Raw genomic sequence first — 12345 nt, 5'->3', positions numbered from 1 at the left:
AAGCTTCCATTGGTGCCAATTATCACATTAACAATGCCTAGACTGGATTTATCATTCATTAAATACTTTCTTCATTGAAAAAAAATGTTTTTCTTTGAAAAATAAGGACATTTCTAAGTGACCCCAAACTTTTTAATGGTAGTGTACATTCCAATGCTCCATATGAGGGGTTTGGAAGGAGAGTGGTCTAACCCACTTTCTTCAGTTTTTGAGAAAAATGGGTTAAAAGTTTCATGTTTTCAAGAAAAGTCATCAAGTCTATGTGAGTTAGTACCCATCCATTATCTATACACCACTTAATCCTCATTAGGGTTGCAGGGGGCTGGAGTTTATCCCAGCTGACTGAAAGGACAGTTTTTCAGTCTACCAAGGGGGTTCATATAGCGACAAACAATCACACTCTCATAGACACCTACAGACAATTTAGAATCACCAATTAACCTCGCTAACGAGTACCCAGAGAAAACCCACACACAGGGGGAACATGCAAACTCCATGCAGAAAGATCCTGGGAAGGCCTGGACCGGGGATCTTCTAGCTGCAAGGCGACAGTGCTAACCACCAATCCACTGTACAGCCCTGTGAGTTACTATATGTCAACAAAAACACCTTCAAGGTAAGAATTTTCTGTATTCCAATCACCCATTTCCCAAAACCCTCTGAAAATGCTCAAGCGCCCATCTTCACTCACTTGAATCTATCTTGAATTTCCCTCGGGATTAATAAAGTATCTATCCATTCATCCATCTATCCATCTAGAAATATTTCAGCAGACAGTGAAAACTGTCCCTGATCCGTCTTGCCTAAACTTTCCTCTGTTCACCAGATTTGGTCTTCGTAAAGCACTCTTTCCTTGGTTTCTATCCGTTTTTCTTCATGACCTATTCCACACGATTTGGGACTCTTCTAGATTTATTGGTACAATTCAACTGGAATCGATTTCATTGGCCTAGTCTGCCAGTGAACGATGACGCAAAAATAAAGGTCTAACATTCAAAGCACCACTGTAACGCTATACAGGGGGTCCTCAACTTAAGTCGGAGTCCTGTTCCTATGGCCTGATGTAGGTCAATTTTTGCCGCAAGTCAGAACTCCGGCAACAATGTAAACAAAGCCACTACGGGCATCACCATATCGATCAGTTCTTCATAAAAGTCATGAATACCAATGACATTCATGCATGTATAAATCATTTTACAAGAAGACAACAGAATATGTTGACCTGTTTTTACTACTTGATCAAGCCTGGGAGCCATAATGAAGGGCAAAAAGTTAGTGAATGTAGCACAATCCAAGGTGACGTACAACTGGAGAATGGAAACAAAGCCATCTTATAGCGCCGCGTAACGACGTATTCATCCGCTCCGCTCTCCAACTAGTTTCACGTAACCAGTTCCAACGAAACGATTGAACGCCGTAAGTCGAGGACCCTTTGTATTTGGGTTGTGGGGTAGATCACTTTGCCACTAAAATCTACATCATAAACTATTACAGAAATTATATAAAACTCAATTTCGTATTTTTTGTGGGTTAGACGAGTGGTCTCCAATCATTTTGTACCACGGACCGGTTTCAAGAAAGACAGTCATCGCGCATATAACAAATAATAATCCTGTCCTAAATGAATAAAATGACTTTTTATTGCTAAATACACATTTACTTCCTACTTACTTCTGTCTCAGCCTCTCCCTCTTTTTAAAGAAACTCTCCAGAGACATTTTTTATTAATTGTGGCAGGGGTTGGATTAACGGCTACATTGAACGGTTGGGCATGAAGCAAGCACAGACGGAAGTGACGGGAAGACGATCTAGTCATTTTTCAAAATAAAACACCGTGTAGACTCCGCAAGAACTAAGATAAAAAATAATAAGTTTTTTATTATTTCTGTGCGGCCCGGTGGCTGGGGATCGCTGGGCTAGACCACTCTGCTTCTAACCCCCTCATATAATCTTGGAAAAACACAGCAGCACCTACTACTTTTTGCAGGTTTCAGATGAGTTTTGTACACTTTCATGTAATTAATTGCTCGAGGCCCATATGGGTCACATTATCAAATATTTATTTCACAAAAGCAAAGGTAGATTTTTTCTTTTTTTCCCCCCATTAATCATCTCACACCTCTCCAGGTTTCTCTTGCAGCCCTCCTGAGTTGGAAACAACGGGGATTTTCTGTCTCCGGTTACTGACTAAGCAGTAAATCCAAAGCTCGGGGCTCAAACATCCCTTTAGTCTCCTGCTTTTGACGTCACATGAGCTCCATCTTAAAATTTAAAACCAAGAGCACACATTCAGAAAGGTGACACCGCTGTAACCGCCACCAGTCAAACAGGCCCCGGGGTAATGAGAAGGGGTGATTTTTGTTCAGTCACAGCAGGTAATAAAGGGAAAACCTGCACAAATTGTGTTTTTCCAGCAGCAGCAGCGTGAGATGCCAGAAGCCACAGTGTGAGGAGATGTGATGCTGTAACAGGGCTTTCATGTGGAACAGTGCTGTCTGCTGTTACATAAACAGCTTTACAAAAGTGAGCAGTCCTCCACATTCTTTCTATAAAAAGACTCATTTCACCGCACTCATAATCTGGCTTTATTCTCTCCATTCTGCCAGAAATTCAGGAAAAAAGGGAAAGAACGTGACGGTTCTTCCTCCGGTGTGGAAACGAGGAAGGAGACGGCTTTTACTGGAACCAGTGTTGGAGTCGGACTGAGCTTTAATGAGCGAGAAAAATGAGTTTCAGTGTCTTAATAGCTTCATTATAAGTCCATGTAATAAATTAATGCCATATTTATTAACTAATTGACAGTACATTCAAAAAAGCTGCTATTGGGAACCTCAACCAACCATCCGCCCCCTTATTTAAACAAGCAAGATACTAACTTCTTAAAAGTCTTTAAATGTTGGGTCATTTTTGTCTCAGTGGTCATTTTGTGTCATTTTTAGCTGTTTTTAGTCACATTTCAGTTGTTCTGCTACCATTCGTAGCCATTTTGCTTGTTGTTTTGCTTCTATTAGTTGTCATTTTCTGCCTCTAGAGTTTGAAGACTTTGCATATTAGCTTCATTCTTTAGTATTTGGTCATTTTATGTTCTTTTGAGTCTCCCATTAGTTATTCTGTTATTATTTGTTACCTGTCATGTCTCTGTTTTGGAGTTTATTTTTGTCTCTACGGCCATTCTGCATCTTCTTTAAGGTGTTTCATGGTCTCTTTGTTTTCTTGTATTTGTCATCGTCGTCCTTGTTCTGCTTATTTTGTAGCCATTTGTCTTTCTGTGGTCATTTTGCTTGTATTTGTGGATATTTAGTGACACTGCGTCTTGTTTTATTTCTTTGTGGTCGCCTTACACCTCTTTTTTTGTATTTGTTGTCTTTGTCCTTGTTTTAGTTGTTCTGTCTTCTTTTTGTCATTTTGTGCTGCTTTTTACTTTTTTTGTTTCCATCACCCTTCAATGCCCCCTCCTCTGTTTTCATTTGCATGTCTTTTTAACTCTAATTAATTCCTTGGGTACATTTCTAGTTATTTTGTGTCTCTTTTTAGTTTGGAGTCTCTTTGAGGTCTTTGGTCCTGTTTGTGGCTGTTCTGCATCTTGTTTTGAGTCTCTGTGATCGCTATGTTCTTTCATAGTTTTAGCTCGTCCTTTTTTGGTCTTTTGTGTTGGTTTTTCTCAAGCTTATCTACAGTCTAATTACTGGTTGTGGTTCAGTCCCCGAAGACTGCATTTGGCTCCACAGAACAGCCGTCAGAGACATCTGGTAACATGTCAATACCTAGAATCCAATAAGCTAGCACGAAATGTTCTTAAATGGGCCATTTTGCATGAGTAGCGCTGTCATTTCTGGTACTTCACCTCAATGCTAATATGTTTGTTGTGTTACTGAAAACATTTTGAATGCAGGGCTCTGGCTGCTCTACTTTTCTACGTAAAAGATTAGAATATTTCTTTCACCACTGCAGGAAACTGGAGCAGTCAGATCATCAGAAAACACTCTTTAGGACAGACATTTAAAGAGAAAACAAAGACAGATACAATATTATGCAAACTGTCTGCTGGAAACATCCATCATCTAACTTACAAACAAAAAGCAAACCTCTATTAGACAAAAATATTATTAAATCTCAGGAAAACCAACTTTGTATTGATATAAATTCTACATTTCTATAGACATCATCTGTTATCCAACCGCAAAGTAATGTCAGACAGAAGACATGAGAATGTGCTCCATTGGAATATCATAAAACACTTCATTTATTACACAAAAAGGAAATATACACATCAAAACATACCCAGTGCATCCTGGGAACATTCAGAAGAAAAGCAGCTTTTGACACAAGCACAGATAAGAGGAAAGGTCGTTAAACGGTGAGAGTTCGGTCGCCGTTTCCCACGTCTCAGTCGTGTCCGTGAACAGCGACGGCAACAGAGCAGACAGATCACGTAATCGGCTGGACTGGACTCGTCCAGGTGAAGAATAATTCAAACAACAACGTCTAGAGGTCAGTCTTGGTGAGAACAAGACGTCTGTCCTCCTCCAGATCAGCCAATAAAGCCATGCACTGTCAGGCACATGTACAGCAAGCCGCATATTTACAGTGTAAACTAAGACAACATGTTAACATTAAGTGTCTTTTAAAGGAACTTATGGCTCGAGGAAGAGGAAAGAGTCAGTCAACAGTCTTACAAAGTGCAGAGAGTTTTAAAAAGCTGCTCCACTTCCAAACGTGTGTTTCCTCCCAGTAATGTGCAGCAGTTCTGACTTGTGTTTGCTCTGTTTGTTGGGAGCATTGAGGTGAGAAAGAATAAATCCATGAAGAAAAGCCAGCAGCGCAGCAGAGCACACGTTACGTAATTACACTGAGGTCTATTAAGCTTCGCTGTCAAGTTCTCCGAGAATTAAAAATGACCTCGAATGCAGAACAACTTAAAGGGTCAGTTCGCCCAAATCATGAGGACATTTCCTCTCTGCAGAAGGTTTTAGTTGTTTTTCTCCAAATGGGGGTAATCCACGGGGCAATCTGTCCTGTTTTCTGTTTAAATAGTCCCACATATTTCCAGTCAAAACTGTCCTGTGGATTATCTACAGCAGCTACAAAAGGCATATTTCCATTTATCCAGAAGTGTAATGACTATTTTATTAACATTTATTCGTCAACAACAAAAAAATTATTCATATTTAAACTTTTGCTTCTTTTTTACGGTAGAAAAAAAATATTATTTTCAAGCATTCTTGGTTTTCAATTGTAGTTAATGTGAATGAATATCTAGATTTTGGACAGTTGGTTGCAGTAATCCAGGGAAATATTACTGAAATATTATCAAAATTGCAACTGGAAAAATGCAATATCTAAATCACTGCGGCTGCAATATTTTTAAGAAGGCAAAACGAAGCGTTGTGGTGCTGCAGCCTGTAAGTTAGAATCTCCAGACATAGGGCAACAGGTTTATTTGGTGCACACTGCAGCAAAAATAACATTAATTTTAAATTATTCCCTCTGAAAACAAGTCTCACATTGCAATATCTGTCACATTAACCAGGATATGATGTTTTTAGCCCTAATAAAAGTATGACGGTCATGTTTCCCTCATCTTCTGCTTCTTTTAGAGGATTTACTGAGAAGATAATTGCTGCATAAATCAACAGCGGCCCTACATTCACCTCTATTGTATCCTCGCAGAGGCAGAAATCTCATAAACAGAAAGCTTTGTGTAATTTAGGTGAACTGACCCCTCAAAAAGCATCATTTGTTTTGCCGATGGAGCGCTAAATACAAACCAGGTATAGAAGTTTTACAGCAGGCAGGTGTTACTATAATAAAGCTGCTTCAGTTTCAGGTTCACTGCCACTATAAAAAGTCAAAATGTCTGTTATGAAAAAGGCGTTTTATTTGCTGCTGTGAGTTCTTATCTGAAAGTTTCCACCTTTACAGAGCAGTCGTTTGATTCAGATTTACAGAGAGAAGGAGAAACTTGGCCTCCATGTCAAAGGAAGGGGAGCAGATGGGAGTTCTGTTGCCGTTGTTTCCCCAGTTCCAGTTTTTACGCTAAGCTAAGCTAAGCTCACCTATTGCAGGCTGAATCTTCATTATCCCACCACAGAAAGGAGAGCAGCACCAATCGTCTCATTTACGTCTCAAACTGTTCCTTGGTGAATTTTCAGTTGTGCAGGACATTAAGTGTACTGCAGCAGCTTTCTGTAGGTCAAACATGTTGCCCTCATATCTACAGCGATGTTAAAGTTAAAACCTTCATTCTGAAGTCTGCAGCGTGTTTCAAAGTTTCAGCCCACAGACCTTCCCGCAGTCCAGCGGTAGTTTTATAATCCAGGTGATTCAGTGATCATTTAGCCTTTTCAAATGTCAGATAAAGACAGACGTCCTGCTGCAGCTGGTATTAAAACAGGAGACATTTGCATAAATTACCGGTAAAAATGAGGGTTCGCCTCAGAAAAGAAACACACACAAGGAGCCGAAGCTGCCGACAAGCTGCAGTGTCACTGAAAGCGAGCGTTTGAGACAATAAAGACGTTTTCAGGCTACAGGGACACAGGTGAAGGATGTGGAGTAGGAGTCGACCGACTGAACTAAACACCGGCAGCATATATTAGAAAACACTCTTATTGACAGGATATAGGTTATGTACATGTGTACAGTGCAGACTGGTCAGACTTACAGAAGCCTCGACACACAGAGAACTTAACAGATTTATGTTGAAATTTCATTAAAGTGACTAAATGTCCACAGACCATGCTAGGGAAAGTGAACAATTTTTATGCCTTAAAGATTTTCAGATTTAATTGTTGAACAAACAGATGTGGCAGTCGTGTTTATCTGTGACATATCGACTGAACTGACCATGAAATAATGTCCAATTCTAGCATAAAACTGTGATTTTTCACTATATTAACACAATACGATTAGACTACCTTGACAGGTTGCCATTGTTACAATTAATTCTATGATCATTCAATTCTGAAAATAGTCAGAACACAAAAAGAAGCGTCCTCTTGTTGTTGCAGTGTCTTCAGTTCATGCATAACAAGCAGCGTCTACTCTACTGATGTGTGTTACTAGCTCGTGTGTCGTCTCCGGCCGTTATTGCGTCGCTGTGAGGCCTTTGAGGGTAAAGCATCGGTCTGACAGAGGAAATCACCTGTCAGCAGGCAGACTCATATCATCAGACAGAAGTTGCTCTCCTGGAAGAAGGAAGAGGACAAATAACACATCCGGTGCTGCAGAGACGCTCCATTAGTGTGAGCTGGGGCTGAAAAATTTACATCCACACACTAAAAGCATCTGTAAAAGACATGCGAACAGCCACATGCTCCCAAATATCTGACTATTAACTATTCTGTAACACACAAAAGTTATTTTTAGATTGAAGATCTTGAATCACATGTCATGAAAGAAAGAGCAACAAACTCACAGAGAATCACCACCAAACTGCTCTGTGGAGCTTTTTAGCATGTTTCAACTTCATCCTATTTGTTTTTATGCAAATGTTCAGTCAAAATAAAAACCTGAGAGGAAATGATGCAAAGTGAAAACAGAGATATTATTCTGCTAAGGTGGAGAATGTGGTGTGTTATTACCAGTAAAATGAAACAAACCACATCGGAAAGCAAAAGTAAAATGGAAGAGCAGCAAATGAAAACAAAGACTGCAATGTTCTTTAAATTAATGTATGAAATGAGCATCAGAGACACGTTTACATCACGTTTTCAACATCGTCTGAGGTTGGCAGTGAATGAAACACCTCTTCATGCGCATTTCTGTTTAGATAAAGGTTGCAATACAGAAAAAAATCTGCAACCAGTCAGGGAACATAGCAGTGCTGAGGAGTCAAATACTTTCCTCAGGATGTAGTGAAATGGAGCTAAAGGGAGAATCAAAGTTGCACAACTCCACATTTATGTTACTGTTGCTACTGCTTGATAAATGTCGTCAGAAATAATTTCATCAAGGTGATGATATGATGTAACACTCAGCTGGTTTCTGCTGCTTGGTTTAAACTGTTCTCTGGTTCAGTCACTGGACCAGCTGTGTGTACATCATGTGGTATTTTAATAACTGACATCCCAGTGCCACCATGACAGAGCTGTGTCTTATTTCTTTCTTATTTCTGTGAAGGCCAGTAAGATCTGGAACAGTCTTCTACTCTCCATAAGGGAGTGTCCCACATTAGCAACCTTCAAAACTCACCTTAAACAGCTGAAAGGCAACCATTGACCTTTAACTTCTTGGTGCATTTTTTGTAATCTGCTTTTATTGTGACCTATTATGCTATGTTTCCCTGTTACGTTTTTTTTTACCTGCCCAAGGACTGTGGATGTAAATTAGCATTGCTGCTATAATCCGGCATATTTACGTCTATTGTTGTCTAAATAGACGTTCATCAAAGTACACTGTCCCTATCAAATAAAAAAGAAAGAAATATATTGGTGCCTCCACATTTCAGGATAACAGGAGGCCCTTAATATCAAAATAATTAATTGTAGCACAACATTTAAAACAGGAGCAAACAGTAAAAATGTCCCCCGCTGCTTTTGTTTATCTCATCCAGCCACATGCATGTTTTGAAAATGTTGCAAAACACCAAACAAGATTAAGGTTCAGCGCTGGCATTTCTGCACATCAAGTAACCTCAAGGAGAGTGAAGCTGGTGACAACCAGGGAAAAGAGCGAAACATCTAACACTGATCCTGCAGACTAAGTATGTGCTTGGTGATTTTAGCAACAGCATTATGAGAGCCTACAGCTGTACCCTGTTTATTTAATCAGGTCTTTAATTTTGACCATGTTTGTTGACAGAAGCTTTACGCTGGCCATCAGTGAATGCGTTTCATACCGCAGTCTTCAGAGATTTCACCAGGTTTGTCTGAACATTGTCGTGTTTATTCACGTTGTGTGTTGGTTACCTGTGCAGGGAGGAGTGTGGTTGTCGTAGCGAGAGTTGTTGCTCTGCAGGGCCTCATCCTCGGTGTCGCTGTCGCTGCTCGTTGCCGTCACAAGAACAGACGGCGACTGATCTGCAGACGAGAAGAAAGGAGCCCATCAGAAACGGAAAAGCATCCTTATGTTTGTCAAATAAAAGTCAAACTGTTCTAACATTTTCTTTTATGACTGACATGTGATCACAAGTTTGAACTTTTGCTCTTTGAGTCCTTTAAAGCCAACAATCTGTATTTAAACATATGTGCTACTTTGCTTTCATGTCATGACAAATTATACGCTATTGAACAAAATCAGGAAACGGCAATCAACATTTTTTGGACACATCATAAGAAAACAGACAATGGAATATATCCTCACAACTGGAAAAATGAATGTGAAGAGAAGACGATGCAGACTGAGAATGAAGATGATAGATGGACTGACATCATGACAACACATAGAACGATCAACAGTCACAATTCAGAAAGCAGAAGATTGGACTAGATGAGGGAAATGATCGCTGAATGATTGCCACGAGAACATCAATGACTTCCAAGAGAAGTGAAATGTAGTGATTAAATGATAAACGTTGTAAACACGAGGAAATCTGTGGCGGTTAAAATAGAAGCGTCAAATTTAAAATTGCACGAAGTCTGGGTCCAGACCCGGACTGTGGTCTGCCAGTTAGTGATGTGGGTGGATTAAACGAAGCCTCGATTCAGAGAATTTTGCCTAGAGGAATTTTAGTAATTGAATTACTCAAGGAATCGTTTGAGCCCTAATTCAGTTTAGAGCAGCAATGATCTAATGTGTAAATTTGAACCACAGTAGTCCACAGAAGGCTGTGGTTGTATTTAGAAGGGTTTGAAACTGAATGTTAAATGCTGTTGATAAGTTTGTTCACGTTACACCGTAGGTCACTACACCTTCACAGGATTATTCAGGCAGATATTTCAGAGGAACCAGGCCATAACGGTTGTTCCTCATCATCAGGGGGATGTTGCTGTACATGCTAAACAAACAACATACCAAACACAAACTCCTCAGGGAGGCAGCTACAAGGTGAACCAACCTTCATTCAACTGCTGCTGTGCAGAGGGACCCTCCAGCAAGGACTGATGGGAGTTTCCTGAGCTTTCAGATTCACAGTCCAACATGGCTGCCCTGAGGTGGGACAACATAGAAGAGTTATGAGTCACCGTTTACGCTGAAGGTACATATTTCCTGTGTATGATGAGTTCGCGAGTCGTACCCCAGGGTCCTGCTGCCACAGCTCTTGCTGGCAGTCATATAGCTGGGCCCTCCCAAGGAGAAGATGTCGTCCCTGGAGCCCGAGGCCCCGTACAGCTGCTGCTCCACCGAGTACTGCTGCTTGGAGGTGGAGGCCTGCTCTGATGAGGAGCTGCCCAGAGACACCAGGGGGCCCTGGATGCCGTCAGCCTTCAGCACACCTGGAGCACACAACAGGAGCAAAGTCACACAACAGAAAAACACAGGTCTGCTTTTGTTTTCTGTTGCTCTGCAGCACAATCCAGGAAAACACATGCAGGAGGGACTAAACACAGCCGAGTTCAGGACACACAGGGGGCTGTGTGGGTGGAGTCATATACCGGCAAGATGATAAAATACATCCATCAAGTCAAGAGTGAAACGATAGATTCATGTGCCTGAAGGCTTATCAGACATATAGATCCAATACACACTCACACAATTGAATGAACAAGATCTTTTTTAACTTAGAGCTATAGTTATTCTGAGCGAAACACCACCTACCACATCCAAGAGGACACAATAGTCATTGTACACCACAATTTCAGTCTGAATGCACTGAACAAGCATGCTGTCAAGCTAAGATTAAAAAAAAAAAAAGAAAAGAGGCTTTTGTGTGCAGGTGAAGTGGTCCAGCGAAGCCTAACTGCTTTTATTAATCAAATGGAAAGAAACTGGTTTATATCCATCATTAATGTTTGTTGTTGTTGTTTCAGGCACATCCTCATAACACAGAGCAACAACAGACATGAAAGACTTGTTTTAGTGAAATTCGCTGGATTTTGGTTGATTTTTATGTGAATGTTCTTAAGAAACATTTTTTACATTTCTTTTTTTCCACCAAAAAATGTTCAAAAACTCCAAAAAATGTTGAAAATGTGGACATCAGAAGTTTCACTGTGAAAATCTGTATTTTTTCCACGTTTTCAAACTTTAAAACAGGTCAATTTTGACCCGCAGGACGACACGAGGGTTAAAGAGTAAGATAAGTTAGAAAACCACTGACCCTCTGCTCCTCCCATCACATCTTTAGGATGCAGGTTGAGCTCTGCAGCAGCTTCTGCTCCTCTCAGGTCTTTTTCCATCTCCTCTGGACTCCTCCTCTTCACAACCAGAGAGCTGCTGCTGTCCAGGACGGGGGACAGAGATTTCCTGGCTGCAACGAGAAGGAATAAACACATACGCAAAATATGCAGTTTAAAAAAATATACTGAGTCTGCCAGCAGGAGTCCTGAGAGCCTTTCTGTCTGGAGCCGAGTCTAAATACAGTCACTAAGGAGCTCCTGCCTAAATGCACAGAGATAACTCTTGGTAAGATCATGCCAAAAACAGGAACTGTATCATTTTTAACCAAAGTACCACAGACACCAAAGTTAAATAGGCTCCAGAAGCCCCATGAGCTTATTTTAAACTACAAAAAAAAGGGTCTGGAAATCATCCACTGATGATCCAAACATGAAGAGATGACTTCTCTTCTGAGCTGCTGATGTCAGGTGAAGCTTGATTTATAAAGAGATGTGTTGAATCTGACCTTCAGGATCACAGAAACAGAATTACACGTTGAATAAAGGAGACCAAAACTGCTGTGATTGGTCTACTGTGTGTAATAATACTGATTTGCACACACATCATATTTCACGTAATACATACTAGGCTGTAATTTATCCAACTTGCCAACGTAGTCGTATGCTGTTATCTCATTTTCAAAGCTCTGCCAATCTGACTCAGTCGGTTCTGACATCTTCTCTGGTTTCCGTGTCACAGCAATTTCAGGAAAAGTAACTGTTGTTGGACATTTATTAGCTTCACCACTATATGATCTGCTCTGTTTCAACTGTGATGGTTTGAAGCAGAACAACAAAATCCCACCACTTACTAGATTTTTGTGGTATAATTGCAAGGAGGTGCAGACACACCAGTCCATGAGTATAACTGCTAATAATGGCACACAGTCTTTAGATAGAAAACAGCCCTATTTTCACAGAACAGATGCAGGAGGTCACACTGATGTGGCCATTTTGCTTCATGTGTCAAACAAACCTGTTGCGTCGGCTCTAAGGCAGGGGTGTCAAACTCATGCTAGTTCAGGGGCCACATTCAGCCCAGTTCCATCTCAAGTGGACCAGACCAGTAAAATTGTATTTTACTTTA

The 12345-nt window shown here is 40.5% G+C and overlaps 1 protein-coding gene across 1 annotated transcript in view; it reads right to left on the bottom strand.

The window, feature by feature from the left end:
- Window positions 1-4215: 4215 nt before the first annotated feature.
- Window positions 4216-12345, bottom strand: part of trim37 (tripartite motif containing 37) — a 44137-nt gene continuing 36007 nt past the window's right edge. Inside the window, exons 21-25 of the mRNA XM_023270310.3 lie at window positions 11201-11350; window positions 10178-10376; window positions 9998-10089; window positions 8910-9020; window positions 4216-7187 (exon numbers count right to left, since the gene is read on the bottom strand). Coding sequence (XP_023126078.1) covers window positions 7141-7187; window positions 8910-9020; window positions 9998-10089; window positions 10178-10376; window positions 11201-11350 — 599 coding nt within the window. The 3' untranslated portion in view covers window positions 4216-7140. The remainder of the gene's footprint in view (window positions 7188-8909; window positions 9021-9997; window positions 10090-10177; window positions 10377-11200; window positions 11351-12345) is intronic.

The sequence above is a fragment of the Amphiprion ocellaris genome, chromosome 14, assembly GCF_022539595.1.
Source record: "Amphiprion ocellaris isolate individual 3 ecotype Okinawa chromosome 14, ASM2253959v1, whole genome shotgun sequence".
NCBI classification, from domain to species: Eukaryota; Metazoa; Chordata; class Actinopteri; family Pomacentridae; genus Amphiprion; species Amphiprion ocellaris.
Note: the sequence above shows the minus strand (reverse complement) of the source record. Positions and strands in the feature narration are given on the sequence as shown.